The 25,597-nt window shown below is 41.1% G+C and overlaps 2 protein-coding genes across 4 annotated transcripts; one reads left to right on the top strand and one right to left on the bottom strand.

Annotated features, from left to right (window-relative positions):
* Positions 1 to 3,719: 3,719 nt before the first annotated feature.
* Positions 3,720 to 14,610, top strand: sbspon (somatomedin B and thrombospondin type 1 domain containing). Its single transcript, XM_084047991.1, has 5 exons — positions 3,720 to 4,440; positions 6,915 to 7,109; positions 7,542 to 7,620; positions 12,732 to 12,908; positions 14,369 to 14,610. The coding sequence occupies exons 1-5, from the start codon at positions 4,215 to 4,217 to the stop codon at positions 14,484 to 14,486; spliced, it is 795 nt and encodes a 264-aa protein (XP_083904117.1). The 5' UTR covers positions 3,720 to 4,214; the 3' UTR covers positions 14,487 to 14,610.
* A 130-nt stretch (positions 14,611 to 14,740) lies between these two features.
* Positions 14,741 to 23,956, bottom strand: terf1 (telomeric repeat binding factor (NIMA-interacting) 1). 3 transcript variants are annotated; one of them, XM_084047987.1, is made up of 10 exons: positions 23,639 to 23,956; positions 22,621 to 22,716; positions 20,964 to 21,091; positions 20,418 to 20,504; positions 20,156 to 20,305; positions 19,125 to 19,234; positions 17,947 to 17,976; positions 17,695 to 17,798; positions 16,284 to 16,393; positions 14,741 to 16,164 (listed from the first exon to the last, which is right to left on the bottom strand). In XM_084047987.1, the coding sequence occupies exons 1-10, from the start codon at positions 23,850 to 23,852 to the stop codon at positions 16,012 to 16,014; spliced, it is 1,182 nt and encodes a 393-aa protein (XP_083904113.1). In that variant the 5' UTR covers positions 23,853 to 23,956; the 3' UTR covers positions 14,741 to 16,011. The 3 variants fall into 3 exon arrangements, with proteins under 3 accessions (XP_083904113.1, XP_083904114.1, XP_083904115.1); XM_084047988.1 differs by lacking the exon at positions 17,947 to 17,976; XM_084047989.1 differs by lacking the exon at positions 20,418 to 20,504.
* Between the last annotated feature and the right edge of the window lie 1,641 nt (positions 23,957 to 25,597).

Genomic DNA, 25,597 nt, shown 5'->3' with positions numbered 1-25,597 from the left:
AAATATTCTGGTACGGCACAAAATGTTTTCAGATGGGGAATATGCGGACAATTACATATTAACTTGGGGGTCCATGACATGAAAACTTGTAGAAACAACTTTAGAAACGAGCCCAAATAAGCAACTACACTTTAGAAACAAGACCAAATAAGCAACTACACTTTAGAAACAAGACCAAATAAGCAACTACACTTTAGAAACAAGACCAAATAAGCAACTACACTTTAGAAACAACACCAAATAAGCAACTACAATTTAGAAACAACACCAAATAAGCAACTACACTTTAGAAACAAGACCAAATAAGCAACTACAATTTAGAAACAACACCAAATAAGCAACTACACTTTAGAAACAAGACCAAATAAGCAACTACACTTTAGAAACAAGACCAAAAAACGTAACCAGCAACTACCAATATTTACAAACAACTTTACAGAAAAACATGCCCAAAGTCATTTATAATAAGCTGACATGGCAACACTGGCTGTGGCATGCACTCTGTCATTCACCCCAGTTCTCACTCTCGCCTGCTCCGTCTGTCATTGTCAAGGGTGCAAAGTAACTACCGTGAGTACATTTACTCAAGTACTGTACTTCACTGAATTCAATTTTAGGTACTTTTTCTTTCCTTGAGTATTTCCATTTTCCTATATTTTCTATTTCTACTAGTTACTACTAGTTAGTTAATGATTACTTTTCAGATTTAATAAAAAACATACATTAACCCTATTTTATACTCCGGCTATAAATAGCCGATCTACAAGGTCACAACGTGCAGTGTGCATGACGTTTTTGAAAAGGTTTGACACTTTTTGAATGATTTGAGTACTTTTACTGTAGTATTGTAAGTATTTTTGATGCCAATACTTTTGTACTTTTTTACAATACAGGCCTTTCACCTTTTTTAATTTGTGGTATTGCTACTTTTGTTAAAGTAAAAAAAACGAACTCTGAGCCCAGTAGCTGACATAACGGCTGGTGACAGAGTGCGGGGACCATAAACATACATATTTGTTGTACTCGCCATTCTTTCTCCCTCTCACACACACAAAACAGAATAAAAAAGGTCTTTCTAGAGTGGGTGATCACTTAGGGCAGGCTGATAGTCTTTGACAAGTGCACAGTATGGGCAGGGAGGTCCATGGCCAGGGCCGTCTGTCACACGCAAAACACACAATCTTTGATGTGCTCTTCCACTTACAAGCCATAACAAGCTTGGTTGTGGTCATAAATCCTACATCACTGCTCAGGTCAAATACATAAATACAGTAAGGCTTCAGTGCCCTGTGTGTTTGTGTGCATCCTGCCAGAACCGTTCCATTCATAAATCCCTACTCTGAGTAGATACAATAGCAGAATAAACACTGCTTGACCTCCGTTTGGTAGAATTTCAAGCCTCTGGGTCAATATTTGGTCTTTGAGGGTGGTATCTTGCTGCAGGAAAATATACTGCCGTTTGCGGGATAGCTCTCACAATCTTTGGAAGAGATTCCTATAAAACAGAATCACAAAATAATGCTTTTGCATAGACATACCGTACTGCCATGCAACAGAACAGACGGTCAAATAAAATATGCATGCCAAGTCCTATAAGGTCATCCTTGGTTCAGCGACTCGCATTAGAACAGTTCAGATGCATGTTCTCCATCTCTCCCGGCGATGGTAATGCTGATGATTATGGTGAAGATGAAGGCTATTATTGTCGCTTGACCTGCGTGATCCATGACATGAACCAGCATGAAAGGACCCAAGGAGAACGCCTCTGTTCTCGCCGGTCTGTACGGCCCAGGAAAAGGGGGAGGGAGGCAATGTCTCGAGAATATTCCTCACATCTGCCCTGTCTGAGGCTATGGGCGCGACATGAGGCCTCGTCCCTGTCGGGCCGCTCCCTGCCGAGGCCTCATTTGTTGTTGTTTTTTACTTAAGTAAAAGTATCAATACCACAATATAAAAATACTCTATTACAAGTAAAAGGCCTGGGAGTTGTGAGCAGTACTTGAATTTGTGAGCAGTACTTGAATGTACTTAGTTACTTTACAACTCTGGAAGAGGAGTTGGTTAGAGAAAAGCCAACCCTCGGGGATCTTCACGACGAGCCTGACATTGAAAACTCAAACTCAAGTTTAAGAAAATGCCTTTGGGCAACATGTCCAATTGACGTGTTGCTGAAGTGTGTAATTTATAATTCCCAGGTTGTATTTTGTGGCCCTGGAATACATTTGCAGGTTTTTCTGTGTATTTATGTTGTTGCAAAAGTGCCATATACTGTATAGAGGCTTGTATTGTCTGAGCAATTCCAATGCTGCTGTGTGAATGTCTTGTCAACTGTATAGGTTAAAGGGGCTACACCATGAATTTCATTTTTTTTTTAGGTTTTTAGTATTTTTTGGGCTCCCCAGTGTCTCTTGTACCCAATTTTTTTTTTTTTTTTAACATTCAGTCATTCATGCTCATTTCATGGATTTCCTGAATGGGCGTGTCTGAACAGGCCATTTCAGAATGGCTGTGCAAGTGATGTCACTTGCACTGATTTTGCATTGACGATGGCCAGACAGAATTGCTCAGTAGCTCCCCCCTGCCCAATAGGACGTTTTGGTATTGCAGCTGAAAAAGCTTGGAATGACAGACAGTCAGATTGTGAGAAAAAATATCTGGATGTTTTTTAGGCTTACAACCTGTTTAAAACGTATTAGGGGGCAATATTTATATATAATATATATTTTTTAAATTCATGGTGTAGCCCCTTTAAGCTCTCTCTCTCTCTCTCTCTAAATATACTGATACAGTATATATTAAACAAACTCCTCCAGAACCCCCCGCCCTACTTGCAGTGACTGCAGAAATCACATAGTTTTTTTTTTGTTTTTCACATTGACAGTGATGTATCCCATACAATAAGCCATGCTCGGAATGTCACCAACCTCAACAGAAGCATAGCCAAAGGAAACCAATCAAAGAAATGCATTGCCTATCTTTTACCTGCACAGCAAGGCAAGAATTACAAATCAAGGCTACGCCACGGCCTTCAACCAATGTCCCCGGAAGCCTCCGGTCAGTGGATGTAGACATTGTCATGAGTTACACAGGTGCACCCTGTCACAAGAGCAACAGTGACAAGCGGCACACAGCCCCAGAAGGCAGGCTCATCCCATTTTGTGTGTGTGACGTGTGCGTATGTGTTCCTGGGAGATTACTGTAAGCAAGTAGAGAGAAAAGAACGAGGGAGAGAGGTGAGAACCAAAAGGTGGCTTTGGGGCCCCCTGGAGCAATAGATCTGGAGGTCTGCCAACTGCTCACATTCCTCCCCCTCTTTTGGGACTCAGAGCGCCAGGGTGGCAGAGAGCAGCCAGGCAAGACTGGCATGAGGGTGACAACAACAAGTACTGCTGGGAGGCATATGGGAAAGGAACAGGCATAAGATAATAAGCAGGTGAGGAAGAGAGAAAGTGAGAGAGGTGGAGAGAGAGGGGCACACAAGGGACACAGGAGAGAGAGAGACAAAGAGACTGAGTGCAAGAGAGAGAGAGAGATACAGAAAACTCCAGACAGAAAAGCAGAAACACACACCAAACACAGGAGTTCAACCCTCCTCCTCCCTCCCTCTCTCTCTCTCGTGTTAATTTGCCTCCTCCTGTGTGTGATCGACCGGAGGGAGGGACTCAGTGGGGAACAGAAAGACAGACAGAGAGAGAGAGAGAAAGAGAGAGAGAGAGAGACAGTAGTCTCTACTGAGACGCCACAAACATGGGCACCTGATCAGAGCCGGAATGTAGCATTGAAGGGTTTTCTCTTGAAGGGCGTTCTGCTCAGTAAAACGTTGCTAGAGAGAGAGAGAGACAGAGAGAGAGAGAGAGAGAGAGAGAGAGAGAGAGAGAGAGAGAGAGACAGAGGGGTTGTGTGAGGCCGGGTTCAGAGGAATTCCAGGTCACAAGGGCTCCTGTGGCGGCGGGACCGTGGTCTTCTAGACTATAGGCTGGACTGGACTGGTATTCCACCCTGTCCATCTCACGGTCATGATGTGCATGGAACAGGCAGCCTAGGACCTGAGAGGGGGAAACGAATACACCGGGAAGAGGACCAAGCCAAGTCGCAGCGGGAGGACCCTGGGTCACATCACACATCAGGCTCGTTAAGAGACGCTTGGTCGGTGTATCTCCAGGGGTTGACTCCTGACCCCCCCCCCCCCCTACCCTTTGTTTCAGTCTCTGATAATGGGGTCAGCTGTGGAATTCATCTGTTCCCTGTTGGTGTTGATTTCTTCCTTGGAAGTGAACCACTTGGCGGCCGGCGGGTGTTCGAGGAAGTGTTGCCACGGGAGAGACCTGAGCTGTGCCACCACCGACTGGAGGATGGATCGCGTGTGGGGGACGTGTTACTGTGACGATGGCTGCGTCAAGACTAAGGACTGCTGCTTTGATTACTTCACAGAGTGCCCAGGTAAGAGCAAAGAGAGACTGCAGTGGCTCAGGTCGGCACAGTATACAGAGACATGCTTTACATGCTCTCCAGGCCACGTGCTGCCTGACATTATGTGATAACCTTTTAGTATGGTGATGAACTAGATACGTGATATTTCATCCTCTGCACCCAACCCAGCAGCAGCATCACCACATTATCGCAAGCAAGGCTGATTGGGGAGAGTCATCCACTACACATGTAGGCATGTTTATCTGCACTTACAGTATAGGCAGGGTCTGGGAAAGGTCTTGCCAGACACTTAACCCATTAAGACCTGAGGCCGATTAAAAATATATCTCGAAATATTTTGTTCTAGCGACCCCCCAGAAGCAAAGATTTAAGTTACACATGTTCAAAAGATTCACATTCAAAGGTTTGCACAATTTTTCTAAAATAGCAGATCTACAAGCTCATAGCACGGCAACGAGTGCCACACTATGAGCTTGTATATCTGCTATTTTTGAATAGCCAAAGAAATCTCAAATGACACATATGCGTTCCCGGTCTTGGATCGCCCCCTATATTCCCGACCCTCTCTTGTGCACTGCACTGGATACTAGAGTATGTCAGCAACTAATGTTGCCTATCCAGGACTACTGCATCCCAAAAAAGGTAATAAGAATGATCAAAGTGCCTAATACCTGAGGCCAGGCAGGCTGTGTCTACCCTCAGTTCAGTGGACTGGACCTCATAATGGAATTAGTTCAAATATTTGAAGAATGAGACTCATTCCATCAATCAGTTGGAGCAATTACAGTACAAGTCAAACGAACGGAGCATGCCTAATACATGTTATAGGACAGGTCAATAGTAACTAATTCTATATGATTGATACATCAAAGCGCAAACTGAACACTGTAAGGCAAATCAAAGGATTAGAGATGACTGAGGGGTTGGAGGAAACTTGGCCTGCTTTCAAAACACAGACTGAACAGAAAACACAAGTTCTAGTCAAAGTCATTTTCATTGACTGACAGTGAGTTACAAAGCTAAAGCACATCAGCTGTTTTTTGTTTTGTTTTTTTATTCAATTTCTTTTGAGGGTTATGCTTTTGCTGAGGCAGAATTGTCGCTTCTGCAAGCACTTTCAATAATATTCTTTATAGATTTTTACATTTTTTTATGACAAAGACAAAACAAAACAAACAAACAGCTCAGCTCAGACACGTTGCAAAACAAAAGGCACAGATACAAATATAGACTCCTCATACCTACTCCTCATACCTACAGTACATCGAACCAAAAACAGAATTATATACCCACATTGTTTGGTGCTTGACAGTCTGTGGATGGGTGAATAACTACACCAAGACTAAAACAATAACAGCATGAAGATCCACAACAACAACAATAGAAAACATTAAATAAATAAAAAATAAACAAGGATTAATGATCTTATCTTACCCTATTGTTAAATTGTCAGCTAACTGAGGGCCAATAAAATGCAATGTCCCATATTTTATAAAAGGCATCGGTTGTGGAGCGTAGCAGGCAGGTTAAAAATTCCAACGGTATGCACTGCATGATTATTTTGTGCCAATCTTTCTTTGTTGGTGGTTTCTCATTAATCCAAGACAACAAAATCTTTTTCCTTGCAGCATAAGTTAAAAGATTAAACAAATTCTGCAAGCACTTTGATCTGAACCAGTGTTAAATGGTGCATTAATATAACGCCAAAGCGCATTGTATTCAGCCTGACCCATCCACACACCAATGGCAGAGAAAACCATGCAAGGCACCAACCTGCTATTCAGGAGCAGTTAAGGGGGCGTTAAGTGTCTTGCTCAAGGACACTTCAACAGTAACACAGGGGAACCGGGGATCGAACTGGGAACCTTCCGATTCCCAAAGCGGCCGCTCTACCTCCAGAGGCCACTGCCACTGTTCTTCTCAGAAGAACATTGAGTTGGGTCAATCATTCTTGGATTTCTCCTTTTAAGATAATCCACCAGTCGATACGCTGACTTTCTTTCAGTGCCAGTTTATCAGTTGTACGTGATGTGTTGTGAAAGGTGTACAATACTTAAGTTACCAAGTAAATCCAATCCAAGTAAAGTCTGCTTTAAGTTCACTCCCTTTCCCATGATTGTGTTATACCTGGGTTTGAGTTCCTGACAGCAACACCACAGACGCAACCAGACAAAAACAAAAAAGAATCAGAAGGCACACTTCTTGAGGTTAAGAATGCTTTAATGTCAGGCTTAGTTCATAATTGAACAAGTACAAACATTACCAGGCAATTTTCTTTACTTGTTCAATTATGAACTAAGCCTGACATTAATTAAGCATTCTTAACCTCATTTTCGCCTGGATGTTTTCCCCCTATTAAGCCAAAGAGCAACACATTCTTCACAAGTCTTGAATGCTGTCGCCCTCCTTTTCTCGATTTTGTTTACCACAGACAGAGGCAACGTTATAACGTTTCACCCCCTGATGTGTGTGTCACCCTCCAGCCCAGGACTGTGCAGTGAGTGAGTGGACCTACTGGAGTGGCTGTGCCAAGCCCTGCCAGGCCTCGGTGCGAGTCCGCGTCCGTCACGTGGAGCAGCAGCCCAGGAACGGGGCCAAGCCCTGCCCCAGCCTGAGGCAACAGGCAGGATGCAGGGAGTACAGAGACCACCAGGGGGTGCACTGTGGACTAAACACTGGTACACACACACACACACACACACACACACACACACACACACACACACATTTTACCTGAAACGTCTATTTTTTGTGAAACGAATCTGTGTTGCAACTGTACTTAGACAACTTTTTCCCCTCTACACCACATTTCTTTGCAAAAAATAGACGATCTGCAAGCTCACAATGAGTGGCGTCAACATTTTAGGACAGTGATTTTATGAAAGGCATTTTTAACCCTGAACCTAAAGTCAACACGTCGTGAGTGTGTAGATCGGCTATTTTCAGTACACAACACCTAATCTTTTCCTAACTCTTAATTGTGTTTATTAATTTTCTTTGTCATGAACAACCATTTTCCATGTGAGGACCAGGAAAATGGTCCCTTTATGAAAGACAAGATTTCACTTACTGCTGTAGTTGAAGATGCTGTGTGGTTTTTGTGTTGTCAGGTCCAGCTTTCATCACCAGCATGGAGTTTGGGAAGGGAAGGCCAATGCATGACAGCTATGGAACCCCTCTGAACACAGGGTCAGTTTAATTTAACAAAATAATGTAAACAAATCTGGAGGATCTGCACGATTATTACATTGGTTATTGGTTATATAGACATTTGTTTATAGAATAGTGCATTTTAAATGATAACATCAGATGTGTTCTTTGATGGAAATTCTGAACAACCTGGACATAGGACATGTAGTAAAATAATAATCTAACCATACATGCAGGGGGTGGGGGGATTTCACAAGCTGTTTGCTTTTTCTTGGCCTGATCATTCATGAGCCTGATTATCCGGGTGAAGAGGTAATTTAGCAATTTACTACCACTGGTTCTGAGGCTATGAAGCCATCTGAAACAGTCCATGGTTGGGCAATGTCCGTCATATGTGAACAGGCATGGTAGAAATCAAATGGGGTGTTTAATGCGAGAGGCATAACACCAGAGGGAGCTCCTCTGACCTCATTCCCCCTAAGAATTCAACACAAAAATGGTGAAAAATGCGTTCTACTGCCACCAAAATATGATATGCCCTACCAGCCCCAAAACATTTTTTTATCTGACTAAAAAAATGGTCGTTCTCAAAATCTAATTGGATTTAGATAAATTGAACAAAGATATGAAACTGCTAATTACTGCTACAAGAGGCGGCGATGAACGTTTCAGTAGGCTGTCTGCACTGAGCAAATGGCTGTCAATTATGTGCACCAACAAATCTGTACATTTTATTGACAATTTCACATTTTTTTGGGATAGAAGACATCTTTTTTCTTCGGATGGCCTTAAATTGAACAAGCTGGGAACAAAATTGTTTATGTCAAACATTTTCTACAATGTTCCCCTGTCAACCTCTGCCAGAGCACAAGCTTCCATAACAACAGATAATGCTGCTGCCGTTGAAGAATGCCAAGGTGAATGGCTCTGTGTGGACGAATACGCTGTCACACCACCCCCCACCGCTGCTGATGGTGGAGGAACATCCATAACAAATGAACTCTCTGATAGTGAAGACTCGGAAACAAAAACAAAGGACAGCGTGCTGAAAACAACCGCTGATAACAGCCTAAATCCACAGGAGGAGATTGCCACGGCCCCTGACGTCGACTCTGCAGCCACGGTCATGCTGGAAGAGGAAGGAGACAAAGAGGAGTCTCTCAATGAGGAAGATTATCCAACGTCATCACCTTCCTCCTCCTCATCATCATCTTTTTCCCTGTCCCCAATACCTCTTCTGGATTTCACCAGTAGCATGAACGACTTGATTAGAGCGGGGACTAGACTCACCCCCCAAATCAAACGCCAAGCACCAACCGTGCCCTGCCCCCCACCCATCGCCCCTCGACGGAGCCATTGCAAGAACAAGAACGTCCTGTCGGCTTCCCTACGTCTAGAGAATACATTTGATTGCTGAGATAGGCAGGGTCCATTATGCATAGCCAAAATCATGTCTGGGCCCAAGGCTATTTTAGTTAGCCTTGTAGAAAACAAGGTTTACAACATTTCCACTGTTATCTCAAATAGAGTTCCCAGGACAAGGAGTGACTTTAAACGCTCTGCAAATACAGCAAATTTAACAGGCATTCCATGTAGAGGAAACAACCAAGTAGTTGAATGCCTTAAGCTAAACTTGGCCCTACTTAACATCAGGTCACTTAATCACAAGTCTTCCTCTGTAAATGATATCATCTGTAAAGAGAAACTAGATATTATCTTTCTAACAGAAACCTGGCTTGGTTCTGATGGAGCGGTGCTCTTATCTGCAGCATGCCCACCAAAGTACAGTTTCATTCACTCAGGACGTGAGGGAAAAAAAGGAGGTGGTCTGGCGAATATCTTTTCTGACACTTTAAAATTCAAACCTCTGACAAACCTTGGCAGTTTTAAATCATTTGAATACCAGGCCACCATATTGGAGAGTCAATCATCTGTGCTTATGATTAGTATGTATCGACCTCCAAAGTGCAGCAAAGCCTTATTTCTAACAGAAATATCAGAACTTTTATCTATCTGTTCCACTAATTATGACAGAACTCTGATTACTGGAGATGCTAATTTGTATGTTGACATTGTTTCAGATGTTGTGGCTATGGGTTTCCTACAGTTACTGCACAATTTTGACTTTATTCAACATGTTGTTGGGCCAACACATAAACATGGCCACACCCTGGACTTGGTGATCACTAAAGGTTTGAATATCACTGTTGACAGTATTATTGATAAGCCCGAACTAACAGACCACTATTTATTGTGTTTTAATATAACTGTCTTTGATCTAAGGAAAAACAATACAGAATATACTATAAAAAAACGTTTTTTTAGCTCATCTGCAGCAAACGAGTTTCCTCGTCATCTGGCGTGTGTGCAGGTGCCCCCCCTACTTGATGCCCCCTCAGTGAATGATATGGTTCAACATTTTAATCTCAAATTAGAGTCAGCTCTCGACATAGTGGCTCCTATGAAAACTAAAAAGAAACTTAATTCTAGAGTAACACCCTGGATCAACGAGCACATGCACTCACTCAAGAAAGAATGTCGTAGAGCTGAGCGAATTTGGAGAAAAAACAAACTCACTGTCCACCTAGAGATTTTTAAGAAGTCAACAGTGGCCTATAACAAAGCACTGCGCTTGGCAAGGCAAGCATATTTTTCAGGCATTATCAATGACAACAAGCAAAATGCCAGAGTCTTATTCTCTACCATTGAACATCTCTTAAACCCCCCCCAGGCTTACAAGGAGTCGCTCCCTGCTTCTAAAGCTAAGTGTGATGAGTTTGCGTCTTTTTTTGCAAACAAAATTTTTAGCATTCGAGCTGGTATTATGAATGCTGCTGCTAGCACTGCAAATGCTGCAAATGGTGCATGGTGCAAAAACGTAGATCACTCCAGAGGAAGTCTAATATCTTTCTGCACAATTAATGAAGAGGAACTCCGTAAAACTATATCACAGATGACATCATCATCTTGTTCACTGGATGCAATACCCACCCCGTTTCTCAAAGAGGTTTTAGACAGCGTGATTGGAGATATCCTAAGAATTGTAAACAGCTCTCTACTTTCAGGCGTCTTTCCAGACTCACTGAAAACGGCTGTAGTCAGGCCGTTACTCAAGAAACACAACCTTGATCCATTGGTGCTGGGTAATTATAGACCAATCTCTAATCTGCCATTTCTGGGAAAGGTCTTAGAAAAAACTATCTTTCATCAACTGGATGTGTTCCTACAGAACAATAAGGTTCATAACAAATTCCAATCTGGCTTCAGGAAAGGTCATAGCACAGAAACAGCACTTGTAAAAGTAATTAATGATCTTAGGGTGTCCGCTGACAACAAAAATATATCTGTTCTCCTGCTCCTTGACTTAACCGCTGCTTTTGACACGATTGATCACAAAATTCTACTACAACGCATGGAGTACTGGATTGGTTTGTCAGGCACAGCCTTGTCTTGGTTTTACTCTTACCTAACAGGCAGAAGCTATTTTGTCAGCCTAGCTAATTTTGACTCAGACAAACATGACATCTGTTCTGGTATTCCACAGGGCTCAATTCTGGGTCCCTTATTGTTCTCCCTGTATATACTACCACTGGGAGAACTCATCGCCGATCACGGAGTGAACTTCCATTTCTATGCTGATGATACCCAGCTGTATCTTTCGGTAGCTCCAGACGACCCCTGCGCTCTAGACCCATTGTTGACTTGTCTGTCCAGTATAAAATGCTGGATGAGTGAGAACTTTCTTAAGCTAAATGAGGATAAAACAGAAATTCTCATAATTGGCTCCAGTGAGCAGAGAGAATTAATAATAAGTAGACTTGGTAACCTGGCTGTAGAAAGTAACACCACAGTAAAGAACCTGGGGGTTATTATCGACTCTGAATTGAATTTTAATGCACACATTAATCATGTCACCAAGATTGCTTTCTTTCATCTTAGAAATATTGCGCGAATTAGAGACTATCTGTCGTTAGACGACGCAAAAACGCTGATCCACGCTTTTGTTTTCTCTCGGCTTGATTACTGCAATGCACTCTACTCTGGCCTGCCTAAGAAAACAACTGACAGATTACAACTTGTTCAAAATGCGGCAGCCAGAATTTTAACTAAAACTAGAATGAGAGAACATATCACTCCAGTTCTAGCTTCACTACACTGGCTCCCGGTTGTTTTTAGGATTGATTTTAAAATTCTTTTAATAGTTTATAAAGCTCTAAATGGTCTGGCACCTTCCTACCTCTATGACTGCCTAGAGAGACATGATCCAAACCGGACCCTCAGGTCTTCAAGTGCTGACCTACTCGAGGTGCCTAAAATGACATATAAAAAATACGGTGAAGCAGCATTCTGCTTTTACGGACCAACAGTGTGGAATAAACTCCCATTACACCTAAAACAGGCAGCCTCTGTCGATAGCTTTAAAGCACAGCTCAAGACCTATCTCTTCACTCTTGCTTTTAGCTGACTCTTTGGTTGATTTTTAAGTCCTCGCTGTATTGCCTATTTTAATGTTTTATGCTTTTGCTTTTATTTTATTTTATTTTTTGTTTGCTTTATTGTTAAATTGGTTGTAACTGTAACTGTATTCTTGCTCTGTAAAGCACTTTGCGCTGCATTTCATGTCATGAAAGGTGCTATACAAATAAAGTTTATTATTATTATTATTATTATTATTAATTAAGTATTCAATCAATCAATCAATTCTAGACCACGTTTCCCAAACAGTGGTTCGGGACCCATTTGTGGGTTGTGGATCCATTTTCGTGAGTAGCGAGTGAATATTCCTTTATTTTTTGCTTCCTAAATTGAGTCATTAATTATTATTTTAAAAGATTTTCTTTGGTTCCACAAAAATTCGCACATTTTTTCAGGAGTAGAACAGAAATTGAAATATTTTTCAAAAATAATTTCATGAATTAAATAAAAACAATCAAAGACATCCCTGAAATTAGAAAACAAATGTTTTTCGCTCCACGTTGCGAACCTTGCAGATCTGCTATTTTAACTAGTTTGAGTCCCGGACAAACACCTATAATTTCTCTTTTGGGTCTTGGAGCTAAAAAGGTTTGGGAACCACTGTTCTAGACCCCCATAAGAATGAATGCAATGTGACCTCTGACCTGGCCACTCCCGTCCTGTCTCTCTCTCAGGTTCTGCGTGGAGTTCACACTGGAGTCCCGGACAGCCCACTGTACGGTGGAGAGCCGCCCACACACACACTGGATGCGCTACATAACAGAGGGCTTCAAAGTGTGCGTAGCCTGCCAACCACCTGCTATGAGGAACAATAGTAGCAGCTGCCAAGGAGATGGTCAAGAATCACACAAGTATGAAGTTACAAAACCATGTTAAACACTGCTTCTCTTCAGTGGTGGAAAAAGTACTCACATTTTTTACGGAAGTAAAAGTATCAATACTGCAATGTAGTAAAAGTCCGGAATTCAAAATTCCCTAGTAAGTAAAAGTACAAAAGTAGTGGTACCAAAAGTAGAAAGTACTCATTATGCAGAAAGGCCTGTTTCACAAGTTTTCAAATGTATGCAAATCTTTTGAAAATAGCAGATCTACAAGCTCACAATGCGTCGCATCGCCACACATTGTGAACTTGTAGATCGGCTATTTTCAAATGGCCGAAATGTATACGGGGCTGAAGTGGGTAATGTATGTTTTGTAATAATAATCAAAATCTACAAAGTAACTAGTAACTAAAGCTTTCAGTGGAGTAAAAGTATAATATTTGCCTCTGAGATGTAGTGGAGTAGAAGGACTGAAAATTGGAAATACTCCAGTAAAGTAAAAATACCTCAAAATTAAGTACAGTAAATGTACTTAGTTACTTTCCACCACTGCTTCTCTTTGAGGAGCACTTTTACATTTGAATGTTATCTACATGGTACAGTGTGAACATTGCCATCAGTTCACACTCGAGGTACTCAATGCATTCAGGATGAGAGATGTAAAATTCTTTCAATAGACACGTTCATATCCAATCTATAAACATTTTTGAAAAGTAAGGCTTAGTTTTACATGAATGTGCCCCCCATTTAACATGTAAAATCACGTTAATTACATCTCTGGTGCGTTAAAATAGATGGACCATTACACGCCCACTCTGTGTTTTATTGTGTACAGTCCACAGTTTGCAGGAACAAGAAGAGAACACAAGGGCAAATTCAGTCTTCTTCTTTTTTTTTTAACAAGGTGAAATTCTTGATTTATATGCCTCTCACACATATAGTATATACACAGAGGAGTGGTCCCTACAGACCAGCCTTTGTCCTGCGGAACCATGTGGCCCCCATCACTTTCCTGTTACAATGACCTTTGGCCATTTGTAACAGATTTCTTTTAAACATATGCTGGGCAACATGCCAAACCTTCCTCCTCTCTTGGTTGTGCAGGTAGTTGGCTCAAATCCCTCTTGTGCGGCAATTATCATTGAGGTACCCTTAAGCAAGGTAATTAATCCATAATTGCTTTAATTGAGTGACTCAGTGGCAAGCAGCAGAGGGCTGCGGCTGTGCTGGTCAGCAGTCAGGTGTGAATATAGGCAACCATATTTGAATGTGAAACGGGGTAATGCCGAAAAAAGAAAGAATGCATGCTAAGCAAATGACATTCCTAGAAAAACACCTTATGAATACATTCAAATACTGTACAACAAAATCCCACAGGACTAACATGAATGAGAGGGAGAGTAGATCGGTTATTTTCGGTGCGCAACTCCGGCACGGAACAAAGTAGAAATCACCCCTGACCTCGACTGTTTGAATTTGGTCTGTTTCAGGGAAGCTGTGCTTCACTGGCAGGCAGTGGGGAATCCCCGATGCACTGGAACATGGAAGAAAGTCCAGAGGACCCAGGTGTGCGACTGTCCACCACAACACAGTTTCATCTTTATCTGAACCACGGAGAACAGGGTGAAACGGTTCGTTGGACAAAGGTTTACACAAGAATGACCTTGAAACCATATGCATTTCGAGGTCAATGGAACTGAGGATTAAGATGCTTGGAGACTCTACTGTCAATGCTAAGACTCTTACAACTACTGTACTGACACAAAAAAAAACAATATCCTTCTTTGCAGCTACTGTACAACTAAACTAATGTTCAAGCAAGTCAAATCACTCACTAAAAGCATTCACTCACAAGTCACAAGTGTACTTTTCCCCTTTATTCAACTGAATCTGATTGCATTTTGTACATAACAATGCCTGGTACATGAGTATCAAGCACAAATAACACTAAAGGTATCAAAACTTTTTTTTAACAAACTTTTTTGTATAATTATGTTATTCTTACAAATTAAAGTATTACAATTGTATTAAATTAAAACATTAAACATATGCAGTTTATGTGAAGGTATGGCCTCAATGATATAAAAATAAACAAGCCCTTTATAATACACGTGTTCTACAAGGCAATGAGGTCATACATACTGTTGAATTATTTGTTGCTGGAGCCCTCTAGTGGCCATTTGTTTCTTGGTTTGCTCAATGCAATAGTTCAGAAGCACCAGCCAGATATTGAAGTACAAACATAAATAGTATAGTGTAGGCCAGTGTTTCCCAAGCACTGGGTCAGGACCCATGTTTGGGTTGCGGACCCATTTTTATGGGTCACAAGTACGCATCTTTTTTTCCCTGTCTGGCGTTTACAACACTTTTTTTTATTATATTAACATTTCCAAAAATTAAAAACATTAATCCAACTGTTTCAGAAATCAAAAAGACATTTCAAAAATGTTTCAAGAGAAAGATCTAAGAGATTCCATAACAAAAGCAAATTAGATGTAGTCACATTGATGCACTGTGAGCTTGTAGATCTGCTATTTTCACTATTTTCACTAGTTTGGGTCCCGGTCACTATCTTTTGGGTCTCGAGCTAAAACGTTTGGGGAACCGCTGGTGTAGGCCATAGGCTACGAAATGATCCATTGAGAAAAGCAGCTACCCTGCCAGTGTGAACCCTCGCTGGCAGGCGAGCCAGTAGGGTACACCAGCAGTGACAACACACAAATGTGTCTGAGGAGGAATGAATTGGCTTAACGACTAAATTGGGGAGAAAACGGGGTAAAATTATAATTCATAAGGAAAAGTAGCTATGTACAGTTACTAAAACATATTTACACTTGCAAGGCCAAACTTTGTTCGACAAACAAAACAAAATTTTGTCCTCTTTTTTTCACAACTTGCTTTCAGCTTTAAGGGCTGTATTTAACCAAATTCACAAGCCATCATCACAGAGCTAATCTGTTCTTTTAATGTCTGCTTGTATAAATATACATATTACACAAAAGAATAAAAATACAATTTCAGCTTGCATCAACGTCCGTAAAGTCCTGAATGGAGTTTATAATACAAGGTCATACTAAATGTATGAAATCTAACGTGGCTGACGTCCCTTCAGCCTGCCCCTCTTCAGACGACTTCATCGTGTCTTTTGAAGCACTCTCCAGCGGTCTTTGAGCATAACGGACGTACGGCCACTAAAGTCATAGTCTTGTAATATGAGCGACCACTTCCCTACGCCATGACGCACCACGCCAATTTTGAGATGTTCATCCAGGTTAGGCGTCCATTTCTGAACAGAAAAACAGGTTTGCCCATGCAATATTTAGATTTGTTTAGTTATTCTAAAAACTGCATTAAATTCAGATTAATTTAACCAGATACAGTCCTGCTCTGTGTAGCTCAACCTACCTTACGTCTCTTCTTTGGCTTTCCGAGTTCTGAATTACTCTGCGATTTGTCAGGAGACTCTTGACTTTTCACTTGTGGACACACTACTTGACATGTAAGACGACTTGTAGCTGACAAGAGAGAAAAAGGTTAGGTTACAAAGTCAGGTAATGAAGGAAGAACACGCACATCCAATGCCCAGAATTGGGCAGGTGCTGGGCGAAGAACAGAACTATAGAAAACAAAAAAACGCTTGCAACACAGTTGGGCTCCATTTCAAACTAATTTTATTGCACCCACAAAGCGCCTAATGAGGTTTCGAGCTTTTACTCTTCATCAGACCAGTTCTGATGAAGAGCACAAGCTCAAAACACCACTAGGCCACAATGTAATATCGTTGCTGTCGGGCAGAAACCTCTTATCTCCTTATTTTAACGTTATACTCGATCATACAAACTACAGCATCACACAAAAGTATCAAAAGTAGCAGATCTGCAAGCTCGAAATGCGGGGCGAAGCCACGCTTCAAATGAGCATTTGATCAAATGAGCATGACAGAACACCCGGCCGTTCTCAAATGAAACTAATCAAAATATAAATATCAGCTGTGCTGATCAGACGGAGTCTCTCAGCAGAGCCGAGCAGTGCTGCTGCAGCTAAGCAGATAGGCTAGCAGTTTGCATGGGAAGTTTGTAGACGTAGTAGCTAAATCTGGCATTTTATTTATTTTTATATTTATATTTTTTATAACAAAGAGAGAAACGTTTTGTTCCTCTGTGTGTTCAGTTTGGGAAAAGTTGTGTAGCGCACAGTCATCTCAATGGATCTGGAGGAGTGGCTGAGTAAACAGGGTCTCTCAGACCCCATTTATTTTCAGGATAACAGAGACAACACTCGCAAAAAGGTTGTTATTTTGAGAGCAAAATGCCCAACAATATGAATACATTTAGATTTTCATTCATTCTGATGGTAATGGTTGTATAATCGCAATATTACACTCGAGGGTGGCTTTACCGTGATTATTGGTAGGATGCGCCTCGTTCCTGGCCGCATCACTGTCGTGCCAATAATCACAGTAAAGCACACCCTCTCATGTGTACTAATATTGCTTAATTGAATTTACTTCATCGGCTGTTTATGGAGTAAAACTTAAGAGATACTTGTAAACACTGATTAACAAATAATTATAAATAAAGTCACAGTCAAACGTCTCTGCCCAAAGAGCAAGTGAACTAACTGATACAGCCAATAAATGTTTTTTCCCTCTGGAATTTTTCATACCTGGAAATTACTAATACATTTTCATACTTTTCAATACTTTCCATACTTGCATAGGAACCCTGGTCACCGTAATGACATTTCATTAATATTTACACATTATTCCACCCCCAAAACCGCAACATTTGAAAAATTCTACAACTACATAACTTACTATTCTTTGGAATGCCGTTCAAACGGACAACAGGATTCTTGCGGGAATCAGGCTTGCACATCAACATCTCACAACCTTTCGGTAGTAGCAGTTTCTTTTTCCGCCTGAAGAGTCGTCATCACAAAGAGTTTTTTTTGTCACTGTTAAGCGTAATTTATACTTTGTCATATGAAAGTGTTGTTCACTGAAAACAATGACGAAAATTAATATGTGCTAAAATAAAATGTTGAATTCAGACTCAAGTCTACTGACCTGAGAAGGGTAGTTTGGCCCTCATTCATGCTGGGAGGGAAAATAATATACATTATCTTGCCTGTGACAAGAGATGGAGCAGTCTATCATGAAGCGCTAATATCTTTTCAGCATGTATAAGTAAGTGGGCCCACTGTAGTGCCAAACCACCACACTGTATGATAATATTGTGCCACCGAGCAGGGCTGGCGCGCCCATCAGGCAGAGTAGGCAGTCACTAGGGCGCCACTGGGGGGGGGGGGGCTTTCCTTTGAGCCAACTGCCGTCATTGAGTGCCATTGACATGTTTCATGTGTTTTACCGCAATGTCGCAACGCACCAATGATGTGTTTGACGTGTTTTTGAAAAAAAAGGTAAAAGAAAAAAAATGTTCAGAACCCAAGATATCATCATTTGAAGATTTGCTGCTCCATTCCCTTCTTGTTTAACTTATTACTGGAAAAGGCTGTATTTAGGCTCCTGAGCACTTTTTTTTTTACTGTGTATTTTTCAATGTTATTATGTTATTTTCAAAAGGCAGACAATTAATGTCAACAACACGGTCGAGGCAGAAGGCCGCCACCCTATAGCCTAGGGTCTGCCTGATGTTTCTTCCAGTTAAGAGGGAGTTTTTCGTTGCCACTGTCGCAAAATTGCTTGCTCAGGGTGGGATGTCGGGTCTCTTCTCTACATGTAAAGTGTCTTGAGACAACTTGTTGTGATTTGACACTTTAACTCCCTGAGTGCCAGGATTGCCAGAATTATTTCAGAATTGATTTTGAAAAGTGCCAGAGTTTTTTTCACAGAAAACAAAAAGTGCTTAGGAAGCGAGATACAGCCTTTTTCAGTTCTAAGTTAAACAAGGAGTGGATGGAGCTGCACATCTTCAGATGATGATATATTGGGTTCTGAACATGTTTTTCAAAAAACAAAAAAAGAAGAAGTTTTTTTACTATCTTTTCAAAAACACGTCAAACACGTTAATGGCACCCAGCGCAATAGCGGTAAAAACACGCGAAACACGTTAATGGCACTCAGTGAGTTAATAAAATTGAATTGAATTGAACAAGGTCCAATGACCTGGTTGACATTTGTGAAACCACACAGTGCAACCCTCAGTGATTAGCACCCATCAGGGGATCGATTATACTGGAGATAAATATTCTGTGACTACTTGAAAAGGTATAAGAAAATTCTACCTTTCAAAGTCATCCGCAGATTTTCTGGTGGATTCGGAGTCTGACAGACTTTCATCTAATGCCACCGAGTCCTCCTTAAGCACCTTGGACTGGACCATTTTGGTGGCTGCCTGGCAGACATGAAGGAACACAAACACTCATGCACTTTACTTTTTACAACAAAACACAAACTACTCTGTCCTACTTTTTCACATCTTCCTTACAGCTTTAAGGGGAGTTTTTTGGTGGGATAATATTTTAATTAAATTCATAAACCGTCATTAAAGAGAGCTAATCTAAATTCAACCTTGGTAAATGGTTCCTTTGCAAATCATAGCTCAAACTTTCATGAATAATCAAGTTTCTGTGGGGCCCTGGGGAGAGTTCTGCTGAACGGTGCGGTTTGCCCTTCCAACTATTTTGACGACTAACTTTCAATTACCTTTGACTTCTATTGCCAGATCAGCATCTCAACACAGCCAATACGCCAAAGGTAAGCGGACATGGCTACGGCTAACAATTAAAACCTTAGACATATTATGCACTATGGCTCTGGGGATTAAGACTTATTAGGCCAGAAAACTTTATTAGGCCAGAAAACTTCCTTGCTAGTAGGAGCAAAGGAAACCATAGTCGGACAGTGCAAATTGCTAATTTTTTCAACAAAAATAATAGCGTAGTCTAGGTTTGGACTGGACAACATAAACATTACAGAAACCAGCTCCTTCTGCCAATTAATATTTTCCATCACGTCACAGTAATATATTACATGCTGTCTCAGTGACACGTATTTTGTGAAGACACAGAATTTCTGCCTCTTTCTCAGACCCACGGGTCAACAGATACAGATATTGAATTATAGAATGGATGCCAGTCATTTCTTTGTATATTTAAATTTTTTTTCACATCTGCCCCGTGAAATTTGTGTTTACAAAGCCTAAAAGAAATTTATTTTTTATTTATATGTTCAAACGTTCAATGACAAAATGTAATCGTTAAGCGCAATTATTGATATGACAATTAATTGTAAAGTAAAATGTCATGATCGTGACCTTGAGCAGGAAGTCTGAGGGGTTCCGCTCCAGGTAGGCATCCAAGTACCCCTGGACCGCCTCCAGCAGGCGGTCGAAGCTGAAGTTCAGGAGGAATGGGTGGTAGATATCCGCCTTGCACATGATCACCGACAGCTTGGCTGAAAAGTTCTGTGAAACAAAGTGTTTGTCATTAGCTAGTGTGCGCATGTCTCTCCTCGTGTTGCATGAGGAGTGGTTCTGCTCTACTGAACTGAAGATGGACAGTAATTGGGATGTTTACCCGTGCAATGTCATGTCTCTCTGTAAGCCACTTAAGGACAGAGCGGGCCTGGGATGTTTGGCCTTTCTCCAGGCACACAGCCACTGACTACAAGAGGGGGAGAAAGCATTAGTTGCAGAATGCTGCACCCACAAAAGCTAAATCTTAGTATAAAACGTCATCTAAAATGCAGTGGCCCGTTAAAGTGGATAGATGATACCTATTTATGTTTATAAGAGGACGATGTTTTTCAAAATTACTTTTTTGTTTTATCATCAGGATGCTCCCAGATTGGTTTTCCTTGACGGAGCCATACAAAGCATTGTGATGGTAAAATGTACAGTTGCAATTGAGTCACTATGTGCATCTGAACAATTTAAAAATGCCTATATCCCTCTATTTAAAAGGCATTTAACAACTTTAATCCTAGCGTCCCTATGCTGGTGCATTTTCGGTGAAGAGATTTGATGCAAGGGAAATACTAGAGGATCTAGTATAGATCCTGGTCAAATAAGTATATAGGTCAGGGGCTAACTGCCTCTAGACAGTGAGGTGGTATGAGTTTACCTGGACCAACAACAGATTGGCGATATTTTCAGACAAGCTGTCCTCTGTTACAGTGGCTCTTAGATTTTCCCATATAACAACGGCAGACATCAGAGGCAGCACGTGGTCATCCTCCTCAAACTTGGCATCTAGGGAAACGTCACATACTAGTAAAAACATCACATTATGTTTGCACTTGTGTATTTGTGTGCATGCATGCAACAATATTGGCCAGTACAATAATCAACTCGAGATATTCTTCAAATGTGTAATGCAACGGAGCGGTACAGACTTTCCTTTGTGCCAACTGCCATCAGACTGCATAATGCAAGAGAACTCTCTCCCTGGTACTTTGTGTCGGCTTTGTTCATGTGTGATGTGTGTCTGATGTGTTTTTGTATTGTCTGGTATATATTAATTTCCTCATATTATGCTGCTGCAACGCCTCAATTTTCCTTCGGGGATTAATAAAGTATATCTTATCTCATCTCATCTCACCGCAAGGCTTTAGGGTCACTTTTTGTTTTACTATTGATATTAATGTCAAGTAGTGTATTTACATATCATCTTGTCTGTATTAACCCGAGCAAAATTATTTTCCCGTAATAATAAAGAACATCGGCGCTCGGGTGGCGCAGTGGCCCGTGTTCAGGGGAGGGAAGCCGGGCGGGGAGGGTGTTATCGGTCATTGCGCATACTCCTACGGGCTGGGGCGGCACCTGTCAGCGGGGAGTGTTGGGCGGGAGGAGTAGGACGAAGGCTCTACATCCATCCCCAGTGGGGGCTCCTCATGGCAAGTGACAACAGCAGTGACAACACAGAAACGTGTGTGGGGAGGAATTAATAGGCACAACGACTAAATTGGGGAGAAAAAGGGGTAAGAAATGATTGGCTACTCTAAATTAAATAAATAAATAATAATAATAATAATAATAAAGAACATCTAATCTAATCTAATGTAAGTAAAAGCAATGAAAAGGAGATATCAACACACTGACTCTCTGCAATATCCGTGTCTGAGTGAAATATTGAGGCCAGTTGACAGGAATATTGTACAAATGACATCAGTTTGTGGGTCATCACCGAAAAAAGGCTTTTAAAGCCAAGATCTTAGAGGAATGGTTTCACTAGGGGTGGGAGGATATGTGCAGCCTATCTGTATTAGAGTGAGACACGGCAGGTAGGAACTACAGTAATGACCACTCTGATGATTTGCCATCCTGGCTGCTTCAGCATCTTTTTTTGATCGCTGCCAATGGATCCATTTTAAAGGCATTAGAGCGCTAAATGTAGACCAAGTCAATTTAATTCCAATGTTTCTGATGATGGACCACATCATGACTCGACAGGAGCAGTGGTGGACAGTAACAGAGTACATTTACTTTAGTACTGTGCTTAAGTACATTTCTGGAGTTTTTGTTTTCTTTGCAAGGACATAGTGGAGCTCCACTACTTTTCAAATAGAAATATTGTATTTTTGAGCCCACTGCGTTTCTAGGACGGGTATTTTGGGACCCAAACTGGCAAAAAAAAACATTATGAATTAACTATTCAAACAGAACATGAGGTAATAAGCCATAGACATAAACGAGACATACTCGGAGGCACACATAAACCAATCAGCAATAAAAAGCATTATAATCAACAAAAAAATATGTCTTTGGGGACTGACACTTACCCAAATCTTTTCCATGCATGATCCTTGTCAAAAAAGCAGCTATGTACTTTTTCTGGGCCTGGTCAGCTCTTAGAGGAGAAGAGCGATTGACGAAACCTGAAAAGAGAAATATGGGAAAGATGTTCACAAGCATCGCCAAGACTCGCCATGCTTATAGATTGGCTATTCTCGTCTCACAGCTAAAATAGGGCTTAAATAGTGGTAAATGGGCTGGCGAATGAATGACTGAGTGGAACATTTAACATTGAAAATTTGCTGCCATTTGTTTCAAAAGTGTATTTATCCCAAGCAAATAAAGTGTGTGTGTGTGTGTGTGTGTGTGTGTGTGTGTGTGTGTGTGTGTGTGTGTGTGTGCGCAATTGTACAGTGGTCTCCCTCCCTCCGGATACAGGAAGAGAGGGCACCTCGATGTTATATTGACAATTTTTTCCAAAGTGTTAAAAAAAAAAAAAAGACAAATGTACAAATGCAAAATATAAGGTGCTTACCCGCTTGCCCCAAATGTTAACTCGTGTCCGGCGTGTTTGTGCAATGTATTAGTCCATATCTTTCAATAAACTAGTGTTTTAATAGCCTGGTAAACCCTCCCTCCAGAAATCGCAATTGTATTTTAAATGGAAATGAGATTTCCGGAGGGAGGGTTTACCAGGCTAGTGTTTTAATCCCGTCTGTGGTCGATTCTGTCGAAAGTTCCCAATGGATGATAGTGACGGGGCGCATCCGGTGAAAGCCGGAATTACACTCAATGTAAACAGGAAGTAAACTAGGGGGAGTAAATGGCGTTCGGCCACAGACGGGAGTATAACACTTCTTTATTGATAAATATGGACTAATACATTTAACAAACACGCAGGACACCTAGTTAACATTTGGGGCAAGCAGGTTAAATGTTGCATTTGTACATGTTCGGAGAAATACGGGCTTTACTGGTGAAATTCCAGGGCAAACTGGGGGGGTGGTCACTAAGACTCTCGTAGATATAAAAAAAATCTTGATCTTAGGCTATCCTCCTCCTTACCCTCCAGTGTGTTTAGAGATGAGTTGAAGTCGTCCAGGTTTCTCTCCTTGAAGCAGCGACACACACTGAGGAACACGAAGTCAAACATCCAGCCGTTGGCGACCGCCGTGACACGAGAGGAGCTGACCGTCTCATCTGCAGCAGCAGCACTACTACTACTGATACTGGTTGTTAATGACGAGGTTGTATCGTCTTCATCCGCTGCAGCATCCATAGTTATCAATATGTAACATAAAACGTAGAACTTTAAACGTTTAGAATTTTATTTAGTCGGCAGACCAGAGCGAAGACGTCTCGAACCGGTCAGACGAGACGACCCAAACAAAGACCCCAATAGCAAAGACCACGGCACTTCCGTGTTTATGACTAGCGTTGCCAGATTCTGCGAGAGAAATAAACAACCAGGTCTAGGAATACATCGGCTACAGGGCATAGCAGTGGCGGACGTTTTTGTGGTGCTACAGATAGAAAACCCATTAATAGTCCCCATAGAGATTTCAGAAAATATTTCGATACATTATTTTAAGCTTGGAACCAAGCCATCCAGTCTCCTGGTGAATCATGACCATAAAACATTTGATTCTGTGCCTATATAAATATTTGAATATTACATTTTAATATAATTAGATATTTGAATATTTTTTTTATAATATTATTATATACTATATTTAATAGAAAATTTAATATTTTAAATTTTTGTGGTCTAACCAATATTTACAAGCAACTTTAGTGAAAAACAAGCCCAAAGTCGCTTATAATAAGGAGACATGGCAACGCTGGTACACGCCTGTGATCCTGTCTCTTGAATGAACTCACAGCGCCCTCGTGTGTTAAGGAGGATAACCTCCTTATCTGACTGACTGACTGACTGACTGATTGATTGATTGATTGAATGATTGACGTTAATTGTTTGTACAGTGTTTTATTGTCCTTGACATTCCCCAAAATTATGTATTTGGCCGCGGACCCCCATCCCAAAATATTTAGTTCCAGGGACCCCCAGAACAGAAGCAAAGATTTGAGTTACAAATGTTAGTTAAGCAAAGATTTGAGTTACAAATGTTCGCTTTAAATATATATATTCAAAGATTTGCACAAATGTTCATGATTTTCATGATCTGTATCTTTCATGATCTGTCTCTTACTGTATATGTCATCATGATTTGTGTGCATGGGGATCTCATTTTAAACAAGCGTAATGCTTTATGAGTCTTCCAGTTTAGTAGACCTTGTATTGTGAATGTGTACTTCCATGTACTGTTGTTCTCATGTCTTACTAAATAAAGTACATCAATCAATCAATCAATCTTTCAAAAATAGAAGATCTACAAGCTCATAGCGTGGCACCGAGTGCTTCGGCTATTCAACGATAGCCAATGTATAAAATAATGGTTAGAGTGGTTAAAAATATATATATTTAAAGTTTGCACACATTTTCATGATTTTTCATAGTGTAAAGGTTGACCAAGCGGCCAAGGCTCCAAAAAGTTCAGAAATGCAGATTTTGGGTGTTTTATTTTGTCCAAACCTCCAGGAACAGTCCCATGCAGCAAATAACAGTGAAGGCTCACACACACACACGCGCGCGCACGCACGCACGCACACACACACACACACACACACACACACACACACACACACACACACACACACACACACACACACACACACACACACACACACACACACACACACACACACACACACACACACACACACACACACACACACACACACACACACACAGTATGTGTTGTTTGTCATGTCTTTTGTTTGAATACTTTGTTCAACTTACAACTTTTATTTTATTTTAGGTGAGAGCCTTGTATTAGCCCTATATGGGTTTCAGGCCAAGGACCCCCTAGCTGAGAGAGAGAGATGAAGCAGGGACCCCCTCTATATTGTATAAAATTGTGTTTCAGATAAACGTTTGCGCTCTTTTTTCCCTCTACAGCTATA

This window comes from Gymnoscopelus microlampas (genome assembly GCF_963454915.1).
Source record: "Gymnoscopelus microlampas genome assembly, chromosome: 22".
NCBI lineage: Eukaryota > Metazoa > Chordata > Actinopteri > Myctophiformes > Myctophidae > Gymnoscopelus > Gymnoscopelus microlampas.
This window is presented reverse-complemented; position numbering and strand designations above follow the sequence as displayed.

Excerpts from the sequence above, each read along its gene's own strand:
- sbspon (XM_084047991.1), top strand. The coding sequence starts at position 4,215 with ATGGGGTCAGCTGTGGAATTCATCTGTTCCCTGTTGGTGTTGATTTCT. Across the intron at positions 7,110-7,541 it reads GCACTGTGGACTAAACACTG|GTCCAGCTTTCATCACCAGC; the intron begins GTACACACACAC and ends TTGTGTTGTCAG. Across the intron at positions 12,909-14,368 it reads GATGGTCAAGAATCACACAA|GGAAGCTGTGCTTCACTGGC; the intron begins GTATGAAGTTAC and ends GGTCTGTTTCAG.
- terf1 (XM_084047987.1), bottom strand. The coding sequence starts at position 23,852 with ATGGATGCTGCAGCGGATGAAGACGATACAACCTCGTCATTAACAACC. Across the intron at positions 21,092-22,620 it reads CATGCATGGAAAAGATTTGG|ATGCCAAGTTTGAGGAGGAT; the intron begins GTAAGTGTCAGT and ends ACGTTTCCCTAG. Across the intron at positions 16,394-17,694 it reads GAACGGCATTCCAAAGAATA|CTACAAGTCGTCTTACATGT; the intron begins GTAAGTTATGTA and ends CTCTCTTGTCAG.